The 27,301-nt window shown below is 53.5% G+C and overlaps 1 protein-coding gene across 1 annotated transcript in view; it reads right to left on the bottom strand.

Moving 5' to 3' along the window:
* CSMD2 (CUB and Sushi multiple domains 2) overlaps positions 1-26,671 on the bottom strand; it is a 571,607-nt gene extending 544,936 nt beyond the window's left edge. The window contains exon 1 of the mRNA XM_087858682.1: positions 26,357-26,671. Within this exon, the coding sequence (XP_087714808.1) occupies positions 26,357-26,546 (190 nt within the window). The 5' untranslated portion in view covers positions 26,547-26,671. The remainder of the gene's footprint in view (positions 1-26,356) is intronic.
* Positions 26,672-27,301: the final 630 nt, after the last annotated feature.

The following is a 27,301-nucleotide window of genomic DNA, read 5'->3' as shown; positions in this document are numbered from 1 at the left end:
AGAGGAGTTCAGGCTCCTACCCCCTCCAAAAAAGGTCAATATATTTTATTCTCTCATTCAGCTTGGATTTCCACTTTTGACCAGCCAGCAAGCAAATGGGTTTGCCTGAACAATCACTTATGAAAACCCTGATCCATGCATTATCCAATCATCCTTCCATCTATACATCCTTGGATCCTTTCTTTACCCATTTATCTATCCAAACACTCTTAAATCTACTCATCCAAGGAATCTACTCATTGTCCATTCCCTCAATCCTTTCATGCAACCATTCCATCTGTATAATCAAGTCAACACTTCCATCTATCCATTCACCCCTCCACTCACCTTTTCATATATGCATCCAGTCCTTTCACTCTTCCTATCTATCCCACCTACCCTTCCATTTTACCAGCCTACCAACCCCATCCTTCATCCTAGCCATCCACGCATTCATCTATCCCCCATATACAATAGCCTATCCATCTATTCATCCATCCCATAATGCCATCTAACTATCCCATCCACTCATCCACTCTTCCATCATCTACTATCTATCCACCCTGTTCATCCATCCACACACCCATTCATCAACTGTGTCTCTTCATCCCACCCATGGGGTAGGATGCCTCTGGAGGTGAAGAGACTGGGGCGGCCAACCTCCAATGACTTTACAAGAAAAAAAAAATATAGTGATTGAAAAACTCTATTTTCTCAAGGCCTACTAAGCTCTTTCACCCAGGACATACCTGGGCACTCTCAACAGTGAGTCTTATCCAAACTTCGCATCCCTCCTCTTTCTTTCATGCCCAGGCTCTCCCACTGATCTCTCATCAGCTGTGACTTCAAGGTACCAGCAAAAGCAAAAAACATCAGACTTAAAACTTGTAACTTCTAGCACCATCCTGAGCCAGAGTAACCACATGTTCCTTTCTTTCTGACCCCACCTGCCACATTGAACTCTAGCCTGGGGTGAAGCCCCAGCCATGATGTTTGTGCCTCTGGCCCAGTTTACCTCCTGGTCTGGCCTGGTCCACCCTGGCCTAAAACCACTCACAATCCAGTGCCACTCAGCAAGGCTTCAACTGAAGAATCTGTCTTCTGTTTGGGAACATTTAATAAACACCTACTACAAGGCAGGAACTATGCTAGGCATTTTCTATGTGACACCTAATTTCATTTACACTGAAATTCTCTGAGGTAGGCAGTCTCAGTGAAGCGAAGTAATTTGTCTGAGGTCACACAGCTGCTAAGAGGCAATATCAGAATTCAAACACAGATCTGACTCCAAAGATTTGGCTCTTTTCGTTCCCACAAGCTGCCACTCAGAGGACAATTTCCACACTAACCCAGACAGAGAGAAAAAATCAGAATGGTAAGCAAGAAAAACACCCATTTTCCTAACTGCATCTGTAACTAATAAAAAATGATCACGTGAAGGAGAAGGTATGGTATACAGTGAGTGCAAACTCAGCGTCCAGGGCTGGCTGAAGGCTTTCTGGATATTATTTCATAAAAAAGAGAGTGAAGTCCCTTTGATGAGTTTTCTGAGGGTCCTTCCACACACTATGATTGAGCAGCTCCCCCCTCAAGGTTTCAAGGGTTCGGAGGATGAGCTCTACCTATTCCTCCAGGAGAAGGACCTGAGCCCCTGGTGTTCACCCTGTTCACAATTCCATCCATAAGGTAGTGATTCTTTAAAGATTTATTTATTTATTTATTTGAGAGACAGAGAGACGGGGAGGGGGGTCATAGAGGGAGATGGAGAGAGAGAATCTCAAGCAGACTCCAACAGAGGGCTCGAACTCACGACCCTGAGATCATGACCTGAGCTGAAATCAAGAGTCAGATGCTTAACTGACTGAGCCACCCAGGGGCTCCCATAAAGTAGGAACTCTTCTGTCCTTGGCAATCCATAGGGGTTCAATTCCTGCTCACCACTTATTTGCCGTGGGACTGACCAGCTTGCTTCAGCTTCTCCAGCCCCTGCTCCCTCTTTGCAAGATGGAGACGGGAAGAGTGCCTGTCTGCGGGACGGCCATGACACTGGAACTACTGGAACTTACTTTGTTTCACCTCTCCTCGTTGGCTATTTCATTTATTTCCATTTTCCCTCTGTTATAAATCACACTACATGTCTTACACAGAAATGCTTGACTGCGACTCTGGTTATTTCTTCAGGGTAAGCTCTTGGAAGTGGAATACTGAGTCCAAAGACATGAATATTTTTAAGGCTGTTGAGAACGTATTGCCAAGTTGCTTTCCAGAAAGTTTGTGACAATTTACACCCCTACAGGCAGTTTGTGCAGGTGCCCATCACGCGGCACTCTTGCCGCCACGTAGACTTCTGCTCTGGAACGATCTTTGTATTTCTCTTTATGTACAAATTCATATATAATGTGGCACAAATACGTAAGTACAAGCTTATTATGCATATTGGGTTTTTAGTGCCATTTGGCTTGTTACTTTTCTTTTTTTCACTCCCTTGGCTGTCTCTCCCTCGGTCCCACCCTCACCTACCCACATCACCCACTAGCCAACACACACCCCTGGCTCACCCACATCAACAATCTCATTTGCATCTTTCCATATTTTTATTCTTGCTCATAAAACCATATACGAACATAAACTTACATATTCCAAATACACATTTACATATATAGTAGGGCTCTGACACTGTTTATCTTTTTTAAATTGGATCATATTATACACACTTCTCAGCATCTTGCTTTTCTCACTCAATAATAATGACGTTTCAATTAAATGAAGTAATGTCTGCAGAGTACTTAGCATAGTGACTGGGGCTCTGAGTATGTGTTATTTATTATTGCTTTTGTTGCTGTTGTAAATTTAAAAAGAACTGGCATCTTTCCTAATGCTGTGAGGTTCACGGGGAAGGGCCTCCCTTAGTCTTATCAGCCTCATTCGGGAAGGCGCAGGGGAGGGCAAGGTCACTACGGCTGTGCATGGAACTTCCACATGTCCTGAGTCACCCTTCATATGGACTGAACACCTACTATCGGCCGGGGACTCTCTGTGGTCCAAAGGGATGACAGGCAAACACGCACACGGTCCCAGCCCTCCTGAGGCTTACAGTCTATGAGGGAGTGCAGTAACAAAGCAATGACTCTGATCGATGTATAATCATCACCTGAGAGAAGAGCCAGAGCAAGGAACACAATTCTATGAGAAGGATCTAGCCCAGGGGTCCAGGAGGAAGACGTGAACCTTGAGCCAAGATGTGACAGATGAATTTTGGTTAATGACGTGAAAGGGGACAGGGACGCTCTGGACAGAGGAATCAGCACATGCAAAGGCCCAGAGGCAGGAGGGAGGGAGCATGGCACTCTGAGGACCTGAAGGGAGAAACAGGCTGGAGGGCAGGGTCTCTGAGCAAAGGTGTGGCCCCTCGCAGTGGGGTGCCCAGGAAATGTCTGGAGAACGCCTGTGGCCCCACCAAGAGCTTAAAGAACAAGTTTCTCTCAATGTTCCTGATCCCCTGGATTCAGCAGGCCTCTCGTTGCCTTGGCAACCATGACCGAGTACCAGGCCAGGCCTAGGTAAGCGCTTCATGGACACCATCTCACCGCGTCATTACAAAGATTTTGTGAATTAGGGATTATTGTTCTGGCTGTAGAGATGGGAACCGAGGCTGAAAGAGATTATTCACTCTCTTGCACAGGCTAGTACCTGGCAGGGCCAGGATTTAAGCCTATGTCTCTCTAAAGCTTCACCTCAGGCTTCTGAGAATACCCGATGCTATTCTCTAAGTTCTGGAGGGATGAGAAAATAGCCACCTCAGATAGAGACTGATGAGTTTTCCCTGCAGGGCAGCATGGCTCCAGAGCCCAGGTTCACAATCACTTCCCAGGGAGTGGCCACCAGCCCCTCCTCCCCAGCTCCCAGGCCACCAGCCCCTCCTCCCCAGCTCCCAGGCCACCAGCCCCTCCACCCCAGCTCATTTGGGCAGCCCCCACCACCACACAAGCACACAGTTCTTCCACACAGAACTTCTCGTCTGCTCCCGGCAGCCGGGCCCTCTGAGGTCTGGGGGCTCTGCCCTGTCCTGCCCTTCCCTGAAAACTGCGTGCTCCCCTGCTACCTCCCACCTCCACACCCCCCCCCCCACCCGTGACAGCGACCCCATCCACCCCCAGCCACACTGGCGACATCCACTCCATCTTCTGGGCCTTCCTAAGTTCTACATCTCCATTCACTCAACATGCAATACAGAGCCAAGGAGCCCCTACTGGGCATAAGACACCGTCCTGGGAGTTGGGCATACCCATACCGCAGGGAACAAAGCAGACAAGCCCCTGGACCTCACAGGACTCAAGGGGAGAGAGAGAGGAAATGGGAGAGAAGTGCATATGCGATAGGTCGGGCAGTGAAAAGGAGCAGTGAAGAAACCTAAGGCCGAGCAAGGGAAGGCGGGCTGACTGTGGACAGGGACTCAGGGCCCCTCTCTAGGAGGTGGTGTCTGTGCAGGTAGACTGCGCCCTGTGGCTCTCCAGGGACACGAAGACTGTTTGAAAGCACAGCTGCCCGGTGGGTCTGGGGAACGGCTGGGAACCACTGGCTGGAGCACAGTAAGCCGGCCACGTCTCAGGGGAGAGGAAACCCCCCCGAGAGGACAGCAGGGGCAAGAATGTGGCAGGGCCTTGACTTCTTTCTGAATGCGGTGGGGGCTGCTGGCGGATTCTGGGCAGGGGAATGCATGATCTGACGCAAGCAACTCAAAGCACTCCAGTGGCTGGGCGGGCAGGAGGCCAGAACGGAAGGAAGGTAACCGCGGAGGGGTATCCGCAGAAGTCCGGGTGAAGGAGACGCTGGCTCAGACTCCAGGGCCCTGGCGAGGGGGGCAGGAGGGGTTGGACCTGGATATATTTTGAAGGTGGAGCCAACAGGGTTTGCCCGTGGCTTGACGTAGGGAGAGGAAAGGGGAAAGGGCAGCGTCCGGGATGACGGCCAGGTTTCTGGGCCCCACCTGCACCGTGAGTGTCCACGTCTACCTCCCCCACAGGCAGGCGAGCTTGTTGGGGCAGGGGTGGCGGCCGTCCACCTCGGCCGCGCTGCGTGGAGCCAGGCCCGTTAAGGTCTGTCCAGTGTGTGTATCATCAAGTGTCCCTGAGCTGCCGCTCTGTGCCTTCCTTTTGCTGCGTGGCCTTCGGGGGAAGACGCAGGGAATGTCCTGCCCTAGCCACCCCCTCGGCCTCCAAAGAGGCTCTGATCCTTCCACATCTGATGGTCATGCACGTCTAAGAGACCACAGACCTGAACAATCGGCTCAGACATGTGGTCTCGGGCGCCGATGCCCACAGTGGCCCCTCTCTCCCTTACAAACAACACCCGGCCCTCGGGAGACAGGAGTCCTGAGCTCAGCAGCAAGCGTCTGCCCATTCGGGTGAAACTGGCCCTTCAAGCCCTGGTGCGCCTGTCACTGTCTCAAGCCTGGTCAAGACAGGCAGGGATGACTGTCCCCTCTACACAGAAGAGCAAACTGAGGCCCAGCAGGTGGCAGGCGCATGGGCGGGGGGTGACACAAGAGGAGAAGGGCCCCTTCTCCCTATTTTCTTGTGAAATTACAGGAGGAAACAAATAATGGTTCTGTTCACCAGCATGAGCTTTGGGGTCAAGCAGCCCTGGTTCTAATTTAGCTCTCCTGGGTACCAACCACGTATGACCTTGAGCCATTAGTTAACATTATTGAGGCTCAGTTTGCCCATCTGCAAAGTGGGAGCAATAATGCCATCGAGCTTCAAACCCATTGTAAGACTTACAATAGATGGTACAGATAAAATGCCTGGCACCGCGGCTCGCAGTAGGAGCTCCACACATGACGATAATGTTGTTATGGCTACTGTTACGGGAATGGCTTAGGATTAGGGTCAGTGCTGGACTCATCTAGGGATCTTCGGTCTGTGTGCTGTGGTGGAAACGGCTGTAGAAACCTCACATGGGTGGTGCCCCAGCTCCATCACTTGCCTGCCATGTGAATGAACCCTGGGCAAGTCATTTCATTCCTCCAAACCTCGGTCTCCATTTCTATAAAATGGGAACAACTCGGTGGGGTCTTGTGGCACGGAGCCTGGGTACAGCTCAACGCAGCCAGAATCAGAAGAGGACAGGCACCCCACCCAGGCAACACACGTTCGCTCCAGGGAAATAGCTTCCTGGCCATTACCAACAACAGCTCCCAGATAAGGAAGCTCTGGTTTGCTCTTCTCTACCTTCCCCAGACAGACTCCCACTGGACATGTGGGCTCTACCTTCAAAGTATATCCAGAAGTCCTCCCTGATACCCCCTGGCTGGGTTCCTGCTCTTCCTGTCTGCGCCCATAACCCCTACCCCAGTTCCGGGCTAAACTCTATGCTGTTATTCACCACACTGCATTTAAAAGATCACCCCAGGGGTGCCTGGGTGGCTCAGCCGGTTAAGCATCCGACCCTTGATTTCGGCTCAAGTCATGATTCAGGGTCGTGAGATGGAGCCCCACGTCTGGCTCCGTGCTTGAGATTCTCCCTCCCCCTCTGCCCCTCCCCCTGCTCACTCTCACTCTCTCTCTAAATAAAATATTTTTAAAAAATAAAAGATCACCCCAAGGGTGATGTATTAGAAAGAATGGAAGTTTAGCAGGTAGAAGTGGGGAGACAGATACCACGCATGCCATCAGCTCTATATCCCAGAACCCCACACAATGCCCGGCACAAAGTAGGAACTCAGTGCAACTTGATTGGACAGATGCACGGATAGATGGTTGAGCGCCTGGAAGGAAGAAAAGGAGGCGGAGGAGGGAGGAAGGAGAGGGAAGAAAGAAGGAAAAGGTCTTGGCACCTGCCGCTGCTTTCCTCTGGCACCCCCCACCTGCTCCTCTTCCACTCAGTTCTGATCCTTCATCTGCAAAGCAAATGTATGTTGCCCGGCCCTAACCTGACATCAGTTTCTATCAAGGAGTTAACCAAGGAGAATCAGGTCTGACTCCAGAGCGGATGCATTTTAAACAGCAGTCCCATTTCCTAACAATTCACCTGGATGAAGCTCATTCTCCATTTACTCTTCCAGGGGACGATGAAGGGAAAAGAAAAATGAACAATTTATTTTCTTATTTAAGTATGTCACCGAGATAAGCAGCCCAGATGAGCGACGTCTTGGTAACGTCTCTCCATCTGGATAGGGGCTTTGAGAAAGTTCCAAGGCTGGCTGGCATCCCCAGCTGCGCCCCAGGTGTGTGGGACAGGTCCCACCTGCCCCGGGCACCCTCAGCCTCCGGCGAGGCTGACGTGCTCAGGCCCAGATCCACGGTATAGGATCCGTGCAGGACAGCACACACTTGCTCCAGTCTCCGCGGAAGGGACAGAGTTACCACTCCGTGCCCCAGAGGGCAAAGTAATGCAGGCCCGAAGATTTTTCCAGGGAGTGACATGTCTAAATAATGAGACTGGGGAAAGAATCTGGCCCACTCAGCTCAGCCCCACCCTCCTGGCACCTCCCTAAACTTATCCAGCAGGTGCGGCCCCTGTCACGGAGGTGGGGGGCTGTCCCCTAGTGCTTGCAAAAGGGCGGGTGAATCTCTCCCACTCAGGGGTGATGTATTAACAAGCCAATCTGGCCGCCTATCCAAAGCCACCTTCTCCAATCAGCTTTATCGGTAACGAATGACTCCCACTGTTTTGCACTTACTTTGGTCCAGACTTGAGAGGGAGGAAAGGTGGGAGGGGCAGGATGTCGAGGAGGACCTGGACCAGACCGGTGATCCCTGCCTGGGGTTCCCAGACCCCTACAGGGCTTCAAAGGCAGTAATGAGAGTTTGTGAGCTGTTTTCAGTATTTTAAAGAGCCTAACAGAAGCTGCGTTTATCCATGGTCAAAATGCACAGGCCAATTAAATGCTGAGTGTCTGCCTTGGGCTGGAAGTATTGCCAGTCAGTGAGATCACACTGCCCTTTGTCCATTCTGGTCAGTGGGACAGAGCCGTGGTCCTCCCGTGCCCAGCCAGGCTCAAGAATGAAGGGAAGTTGGTTTCCCCAGGCCCTCTGCTTTACTGCATGAGAAACTGTAGCCCCTTGGCAGGGCTGTCTGCTGCATCAAAAGGGGAAACTGCCAGGGCGCCTGGGTGGCACAGTCGTTAAGCGTCTGCCTTCGGCTCAGGGCGTGATCCCGGCGTTCTGGGATCGAGCCCCACATCAGGCTCCTCCGCTGGGAGCCTGCTTCTTCCTCTCCCACTCCCCCTGCTTGTGTTCCCTCTCTCGCAGGCTGTCTCTGTCAAATAAATAAATAAAATCTTTTAAAAAAAAGGGGGGACTGCAATGAGGTACATCTGGGGGAATAAAAAGGGGAGAGTCTCAACCTCAGATAAAGGGAATGAGAATGAGTTCCCAAGAAGATGCCTCTTCCCAGAGCCAACGATCAGAACCACCTGTTAGGAAAGTGAACACCTCGTGGCCTCGACTCAGACAAAACATGGTGGGGGAAAGAAGGCCAATGCCACCAGAGTGGGGGAAGGGGGCCAGGCCTCTGGAGCAGGAGAGCTGGAAGGTGGAAAGGGTCACATATCTGTTTCCACGTGGTGGATGTGGCTTTGCCCCCCTCAGTCTGGGGACAGAGCTGAAGGAAGCCAGGAAGACTAACGAACTTGTCCGAGCGCCCGGCAGAGTCTCCCAGTAAGCTTTTCGGGGTGGGGGGATTTGGGAGAGCCGATCAGTGCCAACAGACCAGAAAACAACTGGCAGTGACGTATGACTTTCAGGAATAAAAACGGGGAAAGAATCCATGCGCCTCTTAATAAATGCAGTCTGGTGGAAACAGTGCCTCGAAACTCAAGTTTCTTGGGAGGAACTCAGCGTCCCCAGTCATAACAAAGCTGGGTTATGCTGAGGGAGGGGGAGACATTCAGGAGACTTGCTTCGCCCCCACCCGCCACCCCCACACCCCGTGGCAGTCTGAGCACACAGAGGAGGGCCCCTCCCCACTTACCCCATGCTAGGGAAGGCTCAGAAGGCAGTTTTGCCATTTGCCCCCACCCCCCTGACCCGTGGCTAGGCCACGTTTTACCAGTGGGCAGGGCCACTGAGCTGAAAGGCAAAGTGTGTCCCCCAGATGCCCCCCACCTAACCTAAAGGCAGTGGGCAGAGCCAGCCCATCATTCTTGTGATTGAGGAAGGGACACTGCAGGTGTTCCACTGACCCCGCCCCTGCCCTAACTCTGCAGAAGCTCCCAAGAGCTCCCTGGCCAAGATTCGCACTCACAGTGGGAGGCAGAAAGCACCCCTGGGCTCAGGCTGAGCTGTGTTCTCCAACACGATGGCCCCAAAGCCTGTGCTTTGACACGTATCAGGCACACGCCCAGCTGTTCATAAACAAACCAGGACTTTCTCTTCCATCCAAGGAGCATTCTCTGTCCTTACACCCCATTCGTCAGAACCCCGGAAGGGAGGGGGTGTTAGGGCCAGATCAGCCTGAACTCCTGCCAAGACTCCCGCTTATCCCAAGAGCTTCAGTCTCTGCCGCTTCCTCAAGGGGTGCCCCTCCCCTCCACCCCAGAGAGCAACGCCTCCCCTGCTTCTCTCCGACCACAGTGCGCATCGCCAATTGGAGGAAGGCAAGAAAGGATGTGATAGACCACACCGTGGCCCCTGCCATGGCCAGAGTGCTGGGTCCCAAGTGCCCAGGAGCAAAGCGGGAGGCCCGAGTCACAGCAGCACCGGGGAGGATATGGGAAGGCTCGGAAGTTATTTGGGAAGCAGAATCCACAAGATCTAATTAGCAAAAGGCGGTGCGTGACAGCTGAATTCAAGAATGACTTTCAGATTTCCAGTTTAGGAAGATACGATGGTAGTGTGGCAATTTCTGGGGGTGGGACACAAAAGAGCATGGGATGGTAAGCATGGTGGGGGTGGGGTGGGGCTGGACCATGCACACATGTGGTGTTGGACCTGGAGTTCTGGACACCTAAGTGTGGGATGCAGGGATTATTGGCGTTTGGAGAGCGGTGTTAAGCCCCAGGATGGAGGGAAATACAGGATCAACAGAGAGGAAGGCTAAGGGCAAAGCCATGGACGCACTGATAAGGCGACTTTAAGTAGGGAGGGAGGGAGGGATGAGTAGTGTCAGATGCTGAAGACGGGAAGAGACAGACAGAAGGTCAAGAGCAGGCTGTGCCTGACGGAGAAAGGTCTAGAGGCCAAGAGAGACACTTAGATTTGGGAAGGAGGAAGTCATGTGGCACCCTGGGCTAATGCACTTCCCCTGGAGTGGGGAGGGTGGGAGCCAAATGACAGGCACTGGGAAAGGAGCTGGCAGACACCCTCCCGGGAAGCACGGCTAGAAACAGAAGGAGACGGGGTGACAGCCAAAGGGAGTGAAGAGTCACGGAAGGGGTGTCGTTTCGTGTGCTTTTCTTTTGAAGATTTTATGTATTTATTTGTGAGAGAGAGAGAAAGTGAGAGAGAGCACAAGCAGGGGGAGCTGCAGGCAGAGGGAGAAGCAGGCTCCCCGCTGAGTAGGGAGCCTGATGCAGACTCGATCTTAGGACCCTGGGATCCTGGCCTGAGCTGAAGGCAGATGCTTAACGGATTGAGCCACCCAGGTGCCCCTAGTGTGCTTTTAAGATGAAAACAAAGTGTGTTTATGGGCTCATGGGGAGCAGGGATGCCAACGACAGCTGTGCCATCCTGGGCTGGGCTTCCCCACCCAAATTCAGCAGCAAGGTGCATGTGGTTATCTCCTTCAATGACAATTTCTCTGTGGCAGAGGAAACAAGGTTGTGCAGGACAGCGGGTGGGCACGGCTGCCCCAGCAATGAGAATGATCCCCAGATGGAACCTACAGTTCAGAGAGGCACAGAGCCCAGGCGGGGTACACCAGGGACTGCACTGAGAGGCAGAGGTCAACAAGGGCTGGATCCAAGAGGAAGGAGAGGAGTAAGGTTGGGTCAGGTGAACTTCCAGGTTCAAAGTCTGAGGCCCGGGGATGCTGAGTGGTTTCAGACACAGTGGGTCCTTTACTACCCTACCCGGCCCTGATCTCTTTAGACTGATCAGTTCATTTTTTACTAAAGTGTTAAAGGCTAACACTTCTCAAAATAATTGAATTCTACCAACAGCAACAACAGAATCTTCCTGCAACACAGGCGGACACAGACAAGCAATCTCATTGCTCTGTATCAAAAATTTCCACTACCTCCTTGCCCCAGACTCTCAGGGACCCTTGAGCTTGGGGAATCTGCCATAATCTGACACACCAACAAAGAACAGAAAGGAAAGCCTCGTTGTGTCTTTGCTGCTCTAAAAACTAGCTTCCAGGGTGTTCAGTTTCTCCTGACAACCCCTTGATATGCATTCATTCACTCAACAAACATGGACTGAGCACCTACCGTGCTCCAGGCCCTGTCCTAGGTACTAGGGATACTGCGGGGTGAATAAAAGAATCCAAACCCTCTGTGCTCAGAGCCAGGCCCTTTGCAAACAAAGACCTTTACAGGTGTAACTGCGAGGTCAGGTTTTTCGCCCCGTTTTACTAATGCAACAACTGAGGCCCAGAAGAGAGCCAGGGTTTGGGCTGGGTTGGACTTACTCCAAAGTTTGTGCTGAGAAAGTGTGTTCCCTAGTGCTTCTCAGACTCTCGGGCACAGGAATCACCTGGATCTCATTAAAATGTGATTCTGATTCAGTTGGTGGGTGGTGAAGCCTACGAGGCTGTATTTCTAAGAAGTTTCCTGGCAAGGCCCTTGGACCACACATTGGACACCAAGGGCCTAGTGTTTCGCAAGGTCATCTGATCACGAAATACTAGTCTCCCATGGCATTGATTTAATAGTCCCTATCTCACAAATGAATGCCACCCCCGGGCCTCCCGGGATCTTTGTACTTTTTCCTTAGCACCCTTATTCGCGTTACTGGCCCTTTGCCTCGGTCTCCCTGCTGAGTCCCTGGCTCCTTCTCACGGGGAAGGCAGACTCTCTGAAAGTCCTTCCACTGGGCTAGGGCCACTCCCCTGGGGGCCTGGTTCTGTTGCAACCAGGAAGCTAAGAGGGCTGGGACCTGGATTCCTTGGCCCCACTCTGGGAGCTTCCTCCAGAAGCCTGCCTTGACTGCACCCTAACCCCAGCCTCCCCCTGCCCTGACTCCACCTGCTTGACCCCGCCTTAGCCTGCCTACAGAGCCTCTTTCTTAAAATGCCAGCTGCCTCGCACCACAAGGCCTGGGGAAAGTGGCATTTCCGCGCTTTGTGTCTGCTCTTCAGTGAGTATTAAATCTAGAATAATGGGAATTAGTACACAGAGGAAGTTGAGGATAAGACTCCCCTGAGTGCCCTGATTTCTCACCTAACAAATCAGGGGCCTGCAGAAGGACTCTGGGATTCAGGAGCTCCAAGCTGTCAGGCCAACCCTCAGCAACAGGCCCTTTGTTCAGTGGGTTAAGCAGTTTAGGAATGTAAGTGCCTGCCTGCAAAGCTCCTGGGCTTCCTTTCTCCTCTGCGGGGCCCACCTAATCTGACAGCGCAAATCTGGTTACCTGTAGGGGCGGGGGCGCAGCCGCTCCTGCCTCCGCCAAGAGCGGGGTTGGGAATAGTTTAAGAGTGAGCTGGACGCTTAGATAGTCAGGCCCAAGATCCCCAACAAGAAAGCAGGAAGCAGGGACAACGAAGACAAAACCACACTAACATTCTGTTTTGCAGCTTCTTCAAAAGTGACTTTTGCAAACCATCCTGAGACAAAACAATTAACCAAAGAACATCGGTCACTCTTGGCACTGTAGACAGGGTCAGGCAGGTGGGGTCAGGGCCTGGGGAGGCTGGGGCTAGGGTGCAGTCAAGGCAGGCTTCTGGAGGAAGCTCCCAGAGTGGGGCCAAGGAATCCAGGTCCCAGCCCTCTTACCCTCCTGGCTGGAGCAGGACCAGCCCCATACGGGGAAGCAAGCGGGGGCGGGGGGGGGGGCAGTCCTAGCTCAGTGGAGGGATTTTCAGAGGGACTTAGTCTCCAAATGTCAGCCCAAAAGGCCATCAACACGTGAATAACAACCCGATAGGTAGGTAGACCGGTACAAGATCAAAGCCCTGATTGGCACATCTCAGCAGCCAATCCACAGGGGCCCACACTCAGGATGCTCAAGACAGTTCCACAAAAGGGCTCATAAAACCCCTACGCTTAGAAACTCCAAGGGTAGGGGCACCTCGGTGGCACGGCGGTTGAGCGTCTGCCTTCGGCTCAGGGCGTGATCCCGGCGTTCTGGGATCGAGCCCCACATCAGGCTCCTCCACTATGAGCCTGCTTCTTCCTCTCCCACTCCCCCCTGCTCGTGTTCCCTCTCTCGCTGGCTGTCTCTCTCTCTGTCAAATAAATAAATAAAATCTTTAAAAAAAAAAAAGAAAGAAAAAAGAAACTCCAAGGGTAACCCTCTTAGGCCAGCCCTCCCTCTCCAGGAGCTTTATAGGATTGCTCAATAAACTCTGCTTTACTGCCCCCCACTCTTCGTCTGGTCCACCTCTTCATCCTTCGAAGAGGTGTGAACGAGAACCTGGGGCACTAAGGGGACAAATGTCCTGTAACAGTAAAGGAGGGGAGGGGGGCCTCCCTTCCTTGTTTCCTCTGCTGGGTCCTGGGGGCCCCTCGGGACCAGGGTCATAGAAAGGTGAGCAGGAGTGGTGGCTGAAGGCCTATGTCCTTTGAGCTCCACCTTTGGAACTGGGGAGCTGTTTGCCTGAGCGGTTCGCAGACAGACCCCAGGTGTGTAGTAATAATACGAAGCACTCCTTTGGGACGCACAGGGCACACCGTGCTCCTAGATACATACTCTGACTCAGAGGAGCAGGGAGGGAGGGCCTGGGACTCCCCAGGTGTACCTGGAAAGCTGGCTACAGTGCCGGGCCTGAATCAGACCAGCTTTAAATCCAGGCTCTCCCCTCCCCAGCGGTGAGGTCTGGGGCAAGGAACTTCGTCCTCAACTCAGTTTCCTCAACCCCAAAGGACTGACTTCTTAGGAGCTCCAGGCTTAGGAGAGGAAACTACAGCTCTCAGCCAGGGGCCTGAGTGTTCCCTAAAGGCCAGCTTCCAGCTTCCAGGATGGAGACAGTGTTGCGGCTGGAGGGGAAGGCAGACCCCAGGGCCCACGTGCGGCGGGCAGCTGGCAGCCTTTGCGCAAGCCACTCCCTGGTCCTGGACCTCCTGCCCAGCATGCTCAGCATCCCAGGGACCTGTGCTCACCCCAGGAGAGCCTGCTTGCTCCTCTGGGGAGCCTGCCCTGCCCCCGCCTCCCCTCCACTGTTCTCTTGGAGCTCCCCGGGGGGTCTGAGAGTCATAACTGTCCTTCCTGTCCTTGGCCAAAGGCAGGAGCTTTGAAGTAGTATTGACAGGCATGACCCCCAGCCCAGGGCCACAGCAGGTGGCCCACTGGTCCTAAAGTTGGGAGAGCTACCAAGGGCCTTAAAAATCCCCCTTGTTGGGGCACCTGAGTGGCTCATTCGTTAAGCTTTAAGCTTCTGCTCTCAGCTCAGGTCATGATCCGAGGGTCCTGGGATGGAGCCCCACCTCGGGCTCCCTGCTGCTTCTCCTTCACCCTCTGCCTGCTGTGCTCTCTCTCTCTCTCTCTCTCTGTCAAATAAATAAATAAAATCTGGCTAAAGGAAAGCCCAGGGACCGGGAGGGTCCCAGGTCAGGGGCAGGTGGAGACCACAAGGTCAAAGGTCAGGAAGAGGGTGAAACTGAAGGTGAGACCTGGGGGCGGGGAGAAGGAGGACGAAGACAATGAAGACAACGCCAGGGAGGTCCCGGGGCTGGGGAAAAGGAGGGAGCAGAAAAGGAAAGGGGAAGGAGACAGGCCGCAGCGGTGGAAGAGAAGGAAGGAGGCGGAAGGAGCCAAATGGTGAGGGGCACGTGTGACTGGACGGGGAGGAACACCACGGGTCCCCCCGCCAGACGGTCTGCTGAGTCATCTCCGAGTAGGTACATTTCCTATTTTTATTCTTTCAGGAGGAAAGTTTGGTGCTGTTCTCACGGAGGCAGGGTTAACAGCACGGTGATTTACAGTCCTCAATTTATGGAGCGGGGTTCACGGCCTCCTGGCCCTTCTGTCGGATGCTTACTGTCTCTGGGAGGGCGGGGAGCGGGGTGGGGGACACGCAGAAGGGAAAGGATCCCTGCGCCCCCTCCGGGCCCTCTCCCCACGGCGCTCCAAGCACCTTGCCAGACCCGCCTTTGCCCACAGTGCCCGCGCCCCACTGATACCTCCTTCCTGCAGAGACCTGCTCCCCCCAACCCAGCCAGCTGGGCCGCACCCCGGCTCAGACCCTCCACACGCCTCCTTGAGCTTCCCACGTTAGCACACCCGCAGGTCACAGGGAACTTCTTCCACACCCTCCGCAGGCCTGGCTCCCACTGGCCAAGAGCCTGTGAGGGTGCGTTTCCACTGCAGGCACCCCTCACCCCGGGGGGCCGCTCTTCACCTGCTCTTGCTATCTATCCTGCAAGCCTCAGCCAGAGCCCGCCTCGCTCCACAAGCCTTCCCGGACCCCTTGAGTCTGTTTTTCCAATTATGGCGAAATTCATGCAATGTCAATTGACCACCTTAACCAATTTTGGGGGTACAGTTCAGTTGTGTTAAGTACACCCACGTTGTTCTGCAACCATCCCTACACTCCGTCTCCAGAACTCTCCTCCTCTTGCAAAACTGAAACTCCGCACCCACTAAACATTAACTCCCCTTTTCCCTCTGCCCCTACCCTTCCCCCGCCACCCCTCTATCCCCCTTCTACTTTCTGTCTTTATGGATTTGACTACACTGGGTACCTCCTCGAAGTGGAATCATACAGTATCGGTCCTTTTGTGACTGGCTTTTTTCATTTGGCAGGATGTCTTCAAGGGTCATCCGCCTTGTCGCACATACAATTTCCTTCCTTTTTAAGGTTGAACGATAGTCCACCGTGCACGGATATACCATCTGGTTTATCCACTCGTCTGCTGACGGACACTTGGATTGCCTCCACCTTTTGGAAACAATCATGCAGCCAAGAAGCCTCTTTTTTTGTATCCTCATTTATGAAACTTGTCTATGTCCCCAGCGCGTCTGAGAGCTCGGGCACAGCACAGACTGTCCATTAACGCCTTGCTGAAGGACGGAGTCGTCCCTCACGTTCTCTCAGTGTGGCACGCATTAAGCAATTAATTTCTACTTTACCTGGCACCTTCAGAAAACACAGGGCCTTGAGCCAGAAGAGAGACCTTTTCAAAGATTTAGGAACCCAGTATGGATAGGAAGGCACTGGAAACCCTCCAAGCCCTCCATACTGAGAGCCAGTCCTGTAAGAGGGTAGAGCCAGGTGGGCCTGGGAACCCGTCCTGCCCCTGGCTCCTCAGTGTCCCCACGTCTCAACTCCTGCCCTTCACGAAACACGGGTAGATCTGACCACATACAATGAAGTGCTTCTCGTCACAAACAAAACAGACAGATGAAAGATTGGGAGAAGTTATGTGTAACCTCGAATATATATCTGGAATATAGAAAGAACTTCTGCAAATTGACCGAAAATTTTCCTAAATTGAGACAGGAAGTCCAATGGAAAAGCAGGCAAAGAATATGAATAGACAATTTGCAAAAAGAGAAGCTCAAACCACTAACAAGCATATGAGATATCTGGACTTACTAGTAATTGGAGAAATGCAAATTAAAATGGTGCTTTAAATTCATCAGGATGGCAAAAATTAGAAAGATGGATAATATCAGGTGTTGGTGATGACATGGGGAGACAGAAAGTCTTGGCACTCTTGGTGGAAATGGGCCCTGGCTGAGCCTTTCCGGAAAACATTCCAGCACAACATAGGAAATTAACATATTAACTCAAGGATCCCAATTCCCCATTGATGTAGCCCCCAGTTAGTCTCACACAGGGTCCCAAGAGAGCATGAATGGGGATGTTCTTCAGAATTTCATGGGTGGCCAGGAGCTATAGCAAAGCCAGGGGTCTATCCTTGGGCAGAAGGGACACACAGACAACTCATAATGCAACACAGCAGTTAGAAACCACAGACCAGACAAACACAGGAGTGGGACTAAATCTTTACAACAGAGTGTTGAGTAAAATAAGAAAGGGCATGAAATGTGTAGTTTGCTATCGTCTACGTAAATTAAACCACCTATCGCACCCAGAACAACCCTACATATTATAGGGATCCATGCATATTTCAAGACATCTATCAAATACATCAGTGCGTACAGATGGAGAAATGCAGTCATGTCTTGGGATTGAAGATAAAGGGAGGAAGACATTTAAGATACAACAAGAGAGGATGATTTTAAAGTGTCACGGTCTGAGGGTGGGATGAATTCAATGTTATGCACCTGAGCTCAAAACAAAACGGCACAAAAATGAAAAACACCTGTGTCTTCCACGTGACTCAGGAAAACCATCTCTGTAACATTTTCCTCTTTCCATGTTCCTTGGAACAAAATGTTCTCAGAGATGTGAGTCCCAGTGGCCCCAGAACATAAGGAATTTTCATCTTGCTCGAGTTAAAAAGGCCTCGGAGCAGAGCTTGTCCCCTGGATGAATGTATTAGTGAAGGAGAAGCCTGGGCAATCACCCTTCTCCCAGGGAACGCACAGAGATGCTGTCCCAGGGCGGGTGGGTGGGTACAGAGAAGCCTGCACCCTATGTCTGATGGGCAAGTGCTTGTCCCCTTCCAAGTCCTCCTGAGCAGCCAGACAGGCCATCGGAAGGTTAAGAATGGATGGGGGCCAGGAAGCCCAGCAAGTGCACCCTTCTTCACTCGCTCCCCCTATGAAGCAGGTGGTCTGCAGGAGGACGGGGCTCTGCATCCCTGGAAAGCCAAGCCAAGCCAGCCTGGCCCCTGGGCAGGATCTCCCACTGGTCGGGGCTTAGACTAGTGGCCTATTCTCCTATCTCCAGATCCTTTTTGTTTGGTTCATTAAAAAGCTTCCAAGTCCAGCATTACATAGACACAGTGAGTAATATTATCCTCCTTTTACAGATAAGGAAATAGAGGCCCACGAAGATGAAATCATGTTCACAGACGTTGTGGAGGCACGACCGAGGCTGGGATACTAGTTTCCTGACCCTCACGCCAAATTTCAAGACAGATATCAAACACACGAGAATACCTTCCTCCCAGCCGAGGATCTGCCATCGATCTGCTGTGGGTCAGCCCTTCCGAACTACACAGCCGACAAGGGCCAGGAGGGCAGGGCCACGCGGGTCCCCTGGAGGAGGGGACACCATGCCGGAAGTGAGTGGCTGTTTTCATGCTAGGAACTCTTTCACAGAGATTGAAAATGAATCATCACACTCTCACCTCCTTCTTTTTGCCAAGGAACGTGCCAGAAGCCCACACAAGTCTCACTCTATCTCTCCGCCTCTCTCCATACTCAGCCCCCTCCCCGGAAAGAGCGAGGGAGGAGGCAGTGAGGGTCAGCAGGTGGTAGGAGAGAGACAGGTGGCAACCAGCAGACAAAGCTCCCGGGGCTGAGTCCACCCCCCCACACCTGCTCATCCTAGAAGAGCCTGCAGGAAACGCCCGGGGACTCCGACGGGTCTCTCAGATGATCTAAATTTCAAAGTCTCTGCTCTCTCCCGTTAAACTTGAAACCGTCACACTCGCTCACTTCCATTCAATAAATAGATGTAACTACTTCATAACGGAACTTAGGCGATTTCCGATTTGAAAACCCAGAAGATGGACACGTCATTTTTTTGAGGTTTCGGGATTATAACTGCACTTAATTGAGTATAAATTAGAAACTGGCAGGGAGGAAGGCTATTTGTGCCTCAATACCAGCCCTTATGTTCTGCTCCAGACCACACGGGAGATTTCTCAAATAAATTTCTAAGAGTTATCTTGGTGCTGTCAGTAATTTAACCATATATACCTTATTTCTAGCATCATAAAAGTTCCTTATAATGATGACTTTCAAGGATAGGATGGACATCCTCATAGAGATCAATTCAGATTACAATGTGCTGACGTTTTATAGAAACAAGTAGATAGAAAGTAAAAGGCAGTCCCCAGTGGGGGGGGGGCTCCCCAAGAGAGGAATGCCACGGAAGTGAGCCCCTACACCACCGAGCAGATGCCTCGTTGTGGGTACAGCCACCCCACTAGCTTTAGGGAGGACACAGTGCCCTTCTCTGGCCCTGGGCAACATGGGGGGCTCCTGTCATGTTTCTGGCGTATTCTCGGACAGGGTTCGCGGTGGTGGCCACAGAGGACTCCCAATTTCTCCCTGAAGAATGACCTCTGACAGCAGGAGATTGGAGCACCCGGCATTCTAGGATCCATGCCACAGTGGAAGCAAGGGCTGATGGAGACTTTCCATCTGCTGGAGATTTCACAATTCTGGTAAATAAAAACCTGAGGAGCTCTGGGGAGGAAGAAGAAGATGCTACAATCACGTGAAGCGGGTTGCTTCTGGTGCCCTCCCTCATTTCCATTTCCTTATAGTGCCCACTCAATTGCCTATAAACCCCACATCTCCCAGTATCCCATTCCATCCACCCAACTCAAGCTCTCCCCATATGTCCTGACTCATCCCTATCTCACCCCATCCCACCAGGACATGTTCGCCTCTACTCCACCATATCCAATTGTCCCATTCCACCCCACCCAGACTCCACCTGTCCCATCCTATCCCATTCCACCTCAATCCATTCTAACCCCTTCCTACCTCGCCCACCCCATCCTACCAGTAAATCTCCTGAATGCTCTATCTCCCACCCTCTCAACCCCACCCCAAACCACTGTATTCACTCAACCCTATCCCCTTCCATTGCACCACCCAGCCCAATCCACCCCAATTCATTCTATCTCCCATCCCAACACTGCCCAGCCGCTCTTGATCCTACCCCAACTCACTCCTTCCTGTGTGATCTCAATCCATCTCAAATTATCCTATTTCTCCAATTCCAAGCCACGGTATTCCATCACGTTCCCTCCCCTCCCATGCCCTGCTTTATCAAAGCTCTCATCTATGATCACATACAGAGCCGAGACCATCCTTCGTGTTACATGAAGCTACATGAGAAAGTCAAAGGGTCTCACCCTCCCCCAAACATGTAACAGTTAAATGTGTATCTCAGTGGGAGTGGAGGAAAAAAAAGACAGACTCTCATCTTTAAAGGAGAGGTATGAAAAGATAATCCAGGGACTTGAGCTCTCAAGAGTCCAGAAAGAAAACAAATGAGTTTCCTTTGTCTCTCTTAACTTACAAGAGCCAGGAGAGAGCTCTAAGAACCTCACTCTCATTTTCAAGTCGAGAAAACCCCACACTGCATAGCCGACCCTTTGCCTTCTGTGGGTCCAAGGCAGAGCCGAGTTCCGTTCAAAGCCAGTGCATCCTGACACACTGTCTCTGTGAGGCACAGGACTCTGAAACGATCCTCCATTTTCAGATTCACCCAGATGATCTCCCGTTGTGGAAAATCTGCAGCAGGCAGAGAGGAGAGGTTGGGAGGCCATCTCTCCCTCTCGAGGAGCAAACCCCGGCACAGTGTTAGTGGACTTGTCCACCTTCCAGGGGAAGCTAGAGGACCCTCCCCCTTTACCCTGCTAGGAATAGGAGTGACCAGGGGTGATGGGGTTGGGTGAGTTGGCCAGGTTCTAGGGGTGTCCTTTCAGCGGGAGGAACAAAGAGGAAAGCCTCCTGCAGATGCCCCGAGCACCGTCCCACAGCAGCACAGTGCTAGACCTGTCTCCCTCCCACTGCTGCGAGGCCGGTGCCCGAAGCTGGTAGACGGTATTAGCGGCAGCAGCAGCAGGGGTGGTGGCGGTGGTGGCAGCATTTAACATGCACTGAATGCTAACAACGTGTCTGGCACCGGGACAACTGCTTTCCATGAATTAAGACAGTGGCCCCTGGAGTCAGGTGGCCCTAAGGGTGGCCCCTGCCTCCCTTACCTATCTGCTCTATAACCTTGGCCAAACTGCTTAATTTGCGAGCCTTAGTCTCTTCAAATATGATAAAGTGCCTGGATTGTTATGCGAATTGAATAGTAATGTCTAAGATGCATTTAGCCATGTAGCTAGACTCACGAAAGGCCAGCTACTACCACCGGTGCTCCCCAGAAGGGCCTGGGCCGCCTCCCACTTGGGGGAGGCCCTTCACTCCTTCCCACTCCTCCAAACCCCTGGCCTTGGGAACGTCCAAGAGGGCAGTGTGAGGGTAAGGAGGCCTTCGGTTCCAGAGAAGTCTGATCCTCTGGACAGGTGCTTCTCGAGTGTCTGCTGGGTGCTGGGTGCTGTGGTCGGGGCTACACGGCCCTACCATAGGCTTTTAGGGCATGTGTACAGGCACCATCTCACTAACCAAGACGTTCCAGTATGTCCTGGTGAGCTTTCCAGCAGGGGAGCTTGGGGGCTGTGAGAACCCACTGGAGAGCTCAGGCAAGATGGGTGTTTGGGACCAGCAGACCAAGGCTGCCTTTGCAGTCACAGGAGCTGTGATGGAGACGGATGGACCACGGCTGCTTGAGGGGTTGGAAGTCTGGGGTCCAAGCCTCGAGCGCCGACAGCAGCACAGCATCACTTGGTGGGGAGCAGCCCAGGGGGACGAGCAGGGTGGAGGCAGGCAACCTGGGCAGAAGGATTCCTGGGGCATGGTGCCAGCTGGGTCCCCTTAGAAGGCGGACGACAGTATGGTCATGGGTAAAGGATTCGGAGTTGGGCAAACTGGCTTCAGGCCCTGGCTTGGCCGTTTCCTTGTTGTGTGGTTAAGTTATGTAACTTCTCTGAACCTATTTCTTCCCATACAAGATGGGGATAATAAGATTGCCGGCCTCACCAGGGTGCTGTGAGGCTTGAGTTAATACGACCAAGTGCTTGGGATGGTGCCAGCTCATGAGGACTCAGGGACCACCAGCCATTAGTGTTACTCCCCTGAGTACCTCGGGGGTACCTGGAGGGGCTGAGGCCACAGGGTGGGCTCACATACTTCCTGACTGAGTCCTTTGTCCTCGGGGTTCCTGCTTCAGGCCCAGCTTCCACTAAATGGGCACGCAGGATGAGGTAGGTAGGTGTTGGGTCCGGTGCATCTCCGATTTCTAGTGCTTTCCACGACAGAGGGATGACTTGCCCCTTTTCCAAGTGGGGACCCTGAGCCTTGGAGAGGTCTGAAGATCAGCCAGTTCTCCACAAGGAACCTCTGGCTCTGCTGGGCCACCAGAGTCCCTTCATCCTGCTGGCATGAGAGTGATGATGAGGCAGAAGCAGGTCATGCCCATGCGTCAAGGTGGTGCTGCCGAAGCCACCTGCTGGACTCCTCTGGGCGAACCCAGACCCTGCCATTGAAGAGCCTGCAATCTGGTTCTCCAGGCCCCTTGCACATGACTCCAGCCCCACCTTCCACAAAGCCACACTCTTGCCAGCTGGAGACACGGTCAACGTTATCTGCTAGAGTCAGCTTCTTTCTTGAAAGCCAAAAACTTGCAGCTCAATTGCAAATGAAAATTCAAATCCATACACTGGTGACCCAGTGGCTGAATACCTTTCCTTTGGGGGGGAGGGGGCGGGAAATTACATCTAAGGGCCTGTGCATCAGTTCTGAAATCTAAGGAACTATCTTACCAATCTGTGACATTTAGTTTTGGGGGGAAAGCAACAGGGGACCAAGCGTCTTTGTCATCTCTGGCTGTCCTGGCCACTGAAACTCTTGATTTAGCCTTATCAGTCCCTAGAAAACCGTCCATGAAAAAAAAATTTTCCAAACCGTTGCTGATTTAACAACCATCTATCAGGCACACGAATTCTATGCTAGGTCCTGAGCTGGGTGCTGGGGATACCAAGAGAAATAAAGTACTGTCCCTGTCTTCGGGAAGCTCACAGTTCAATGCGTGAGAGAAATAAATAAATACTTTGAAGACAATACAATTAGTACTATAATCAAACACTGGGTATGGTCAGTGCTCCAGTCTGCAAGAAACCTCTGAAAACAAGCACTTAGGGAATAAGCAAAGCAGGAGAATTAAAAAAAAAAAAAAAAAAGGTATTTGATTGTTTTTAAAGGCAATGAAGTGGTTAGCATGGGGAAAATGAGAACTTTGTTGGAATTCCTTATACTTATAGTTTCATATTGCTTTTATTTTGAATTATTTAGTAAGCATATAGGAGGCACAAGAGCCTTATCAATGCTCAGAGCCTCTGAATCCAGAGAAAAGTAGCTCGGTTTAATAACAATTGAAGGTAGGCACTTGATGGTCACCTGACAGGGAAGGAGCTAGAGAGGACATTAAGGTTTCTGGGCTGGGTAACTGGGAGGTACCACCAGCCTACACGGGGAATCCTCGAGGCTCAGGAAAGGAGCTAATGAGTTCGCTTTGGAAGGGAAACCTCTAGGTGAAGATATCCAAGAGTCAGCTGGATATATGGGCTGTCTAGACCCAGAGTTTCCACGGACTAGGAAGCCAATAGATATATCAGGAGAAGTGTCTTGGCAAGAGACATCTGTCTGGAAGCTTCAGAGTGTGGTGGTGGAAGGGCTGGGCCCGGATGAGTTCACCCGCAAAGTGGTGAAAGGAAGTGAGGAAAGGCACAAGGAAGAGGAGGCTGCAGGAAACGCTTGCAGGAGGGGAAGAGGTGCTACTACCAGAGACTGGGAAGGAACAGCCAAGAGGCAGGAGAGAAATCAGCAGCACACAGTATTCCAGAAGCCCAAGGAAGAAATTTTAAAAAGGAGTAACCCCAAGTGTTCAAAGTCACAGAGAGGTAAAGGAAGACAAACACAGAGTTAAATTCAATGGATGTGACAATCAGGATGGTCCTTGGTGATCTTTCCTAGAGAGTGCCAGTCCTGGGGACAGAAGGCAGACTGCAGAGCGAACAGTAGCCAAGAAAGTGAGTTGGAGACCCCTTTGAAGACACTTGTAAAGGCAAAGAGATGGGATGGTAGCTAAAAAGTCAACAGGGCCCAAAAGTCTGGTTAGCTTGTTTCAGATGATAGAGTAAGCTGTTCACGGGCCAAGGGGACACGGAAAAAGGCAGACAGACTGAGCCACAGTTAGGACAGGAGGTAACTAATAGGAGGTCTCTGCGGAGGCCAGAGCCAGGGGGAGTGGGAGGCAGGGCCCAGATAGAAGGGTCAGGGGACGAAGGTAAAGGTGAGTGAGGAGGCTCCCCCTTCTCAAATCCTTATATTCATTTATTCAGTCATCACGGGTCCAAGGAAGGGAGACAGTTCAGTCCTGAGCATCTTTTAAAGTCAACAGTGTAAAGAGAACACAAAATGAATGTGCTTCCCCCTCGAAACTGCCAAACCCTGTGATCATCCGTCACCAAGCCCATTTCCAAGCCTCTGCGGCTGGCAAGGCCAAACAGCACATCCAAATGCGGGAAAGGTTTAAAAAGAAATGCACTGGAAGCCCTGGAAGCCAGATCCCCGGCCAGAGCGCAAATGCCTCCTCCCCCGAGCCATTCACCACGGGCACCACCAGCCGCACCAGCAGCAGCACCGGCGCCAACTGCTCTACTGACCAAAGAGCTGGAAGCCAGTGGACCTCTCCCTACAAGGCAGGATTCCAGCACCACCCAGCAGTGTGCAAGCTCCCGGTGAGGCGGTCTTTTTTCCTTCCCCAGGGACCTGACATGCCCAGGGGGCAGGGACAAATCTAGCCAGAGAAAAAAGTTCCATCCCATCAGGGCCAACCTAAGTCGGCTAAACCTGAGCAAGGGCCACACCTGGACAAACATCGGAAAGCCCTGAAGGTCCCAGTCCGGAGCAGCGGTTCCCGCACCGCCCATGTGGCAGGTCTGGGTGACCAGCGGGGTCGTGGTGAACAGCGCAGCCGCCCAGTGGGTGTGGGTGTGCGCGGGGCCAGAGCTCCTAGGCGAGCGCACCGCGGGCGCCCCTCTCTGGGTGTCGGCAGCTATGACTCCTAGGAGAACCAAGAAAGTCCGGTCAAGTCGGGATGGGAAAGCTGAGGCTAGCTCGGGGCGCCTTCCCAGAACAGCAACCTTAACATTCCCGGCTAAGGGGCTGCCGACAGTCTGCAGGGCGGGTTCACAAGATGCTGGAGCCCAGAGTGGGCCGCAAAGCTTGCCAGGGAAGGGGCGTACTTTCCAAGAAGGGAGCACTGGGATGCTGGAGCGTCGGAGGCCAAGCCTTCAGAGGTTCAATCGGTGGTTTAAAAGAAAATAAGACAAAACAAAACCACGGATCCAGGCCGGAGGTGCCCCGAGTCCAGGCCTAGGCAGCAGGTGTTACGGGTTTTCTCCCCCAGTGAGTGTCAGCCTCCCGGCTACACGAAAATGCGGCCCCAGGCGTCGCCCTTTGGACCCGTCCCCACCCGAGCGCACGGAACTTTCTAGGCTGTGGCTAGCGCTGAGCCTCAGAGGGGTGCAAGAGATAAAGTGGAAGGGTACCAGTCGGGGCCGCTGGTCCCCACTGGGGACTGGGTTCTCCCAAAGGTCCGCGTGCCTTCCCCGGTCCGCAAGCTGCAGCCAGACACCCGCGAAGTTCCGGGACTCGTCGCACCCGCCAGGTCTGCCCCCCTCCCTGACTCGGTCGCCGGGAGCAGGTCCTGCCGCCCTCGCCGCCGCAGCCGCAGCCCCGGCGCTCGGCTGCAGCAGGACGCGGGAAAGGGCACTTTGGCGCGGAGTGGGAACCGAGGGGAATGTGGCGGCGCGGAACCTGGCGGCGACACTCCCTCCCCCGCCCCCGGGCACAACCCCCGCCCCCGCCTCCCTGTGGCTCAGCACCCTCCAGCCCCCACCTGATTCTTCCCGCAAGGCGCGCGCGGGACCCTGGCCCTGGGCGCGCGCCCACCTGACGGCCCCCCCTCTTCTAGCCCCGAGCGCCGGGGGAGGGGGATACTTGGGGAGGGGGTGATGGCCGCAGTCTCGAGAAGGCTCCGGCTGGGGCGCGGGCTTCATTCACGAGAAAATGGGCGGGGGCAGGAAGGGCAGACCCCGCAGACGCGGAAACGGGGAGGGGGCGCGCCATTCCTCTCTAGCCCCCAGGACCCGTGTGCCAACCGGAATCGGGAGGCGGCGGTGGGGGTAGGGCTCCAGTAAAGTTTATCGGGGAAAAGCCTGGCACCTGGGGGGCTGGGAGGCTGGAGCAACCGAAGCCACGGTCCGGGTGCCCCTCAGCCCCGGGTGGGGTTGTCTGTCTCCCAGGCCCCCACGCCGGCCCGGATCCGGCCAAGTTGCGGCTGGGGTTGAGGGTAGCATTGAGGGTGAGGGTGGAGGTGAGGACGCGGCTGAGGGTGGGAGGAGGATGGGGGATCGACTGAAGCGAGGCTGAGCAGGAGGGTGGGCGACTGGGAGTGGGGAAGGTTAAGGGAGAGAGCGGGGAAAGGGACAGGGACCCTGTCGGGGAGGGGTGGGCACCGCGCTCGGGTGGGGCGCGCGGCGGCCGCGGCTCCCCGGCGGGGCCGGACTTACCCGCGGCGGCCGAGGCGCTGAGCAGCCCCCAGCCCAGCAGCAGCAGCAGCGGCGGCGGCGTTGGCTGCGGCGGCGAGCGGCCCCAGCGGCTCCCGACGCCGGGCACGAGCGCCGAAATCCCGGCTTCGCCGCGAGTCCTCCCCGCGGGGCAGCCGCAGCGCCCCTGCTCCCGTCCCAGCGAGCGCGGCATGGCGCGGCCGGCAGCGCCGAGGGAGAGGCTCCGCTCACCGCCGAGGAGAAAGGAGGTCAGGAGAGCTCTGGAGCTTTTTTCTGCTCGGAAAAAAATCCCGGTACGCGGGAGCCCTGAGCTTCTGCGGCTGGAATGAACCAAGTGTCCGCCCGGCCGGGGAGAGGCGCGCTGCGCTCTCGGAAATGACTCGCTCCAATCCCGCTTCGCGGGGTTCGCGCCGGGGGGCGGGGGGGGGGTGAATTATCCCCGGATTAATCACTCCGGAGCCGCTTCTCCGCCGCTCCAAATGCTGGGGGTGGAGGCGCAGAAAAGGAAAAAATATTGGAGGGTGGGGGTTCCTCTTCAGCGCCACCTCCACCTCCAGATAAACCACAAATTACATCTAAAGGGTTGTTTATTCCTGTTTGTTTTACAATTGACCAGTTTCTTTTAAGTTCAGTCCCCTCGTTTCCGTTTATAAGATCACCCATTAATACACCCCCCATACACACGCGCATACATACACACAGTGACACCGACACACACACACACACACACACACACACACACACACACACACGCCTCTTCCACGTTTGGAAATTGGAATACTGTCTGGGAAAAGGTAACCAAAGAAGGACGCGGTTCCCCAAGTCACGGCTCTTACGAGCTGATCATGGGTGGTGGCTTTGAACTTGCAATCTGGGGGTCGGGGCCGATGTTTAGGAGCCCCATTCGCAATAGCCTATTACCCCATCCCAGGAGAAGGGTGTGTGCGC

Source organism: Ursus americanus, chromosome 33, assembly GCF_024610735.1.
Source record: "Ursus americanus isolate L20-20 chromosome 33, mUrsAme1.1.p, whole genome shotgun sequence".
Taxonomy (NCBI): domain Eukaryota; kingdom Metazoa; phylum Chordata; class Mammalia; order Carnivora; family Ursidae; genus Ursus; species Ursus americanus.
This window is presented reverse-complemented; position numbering and strand designations above follow the sequence as displayed.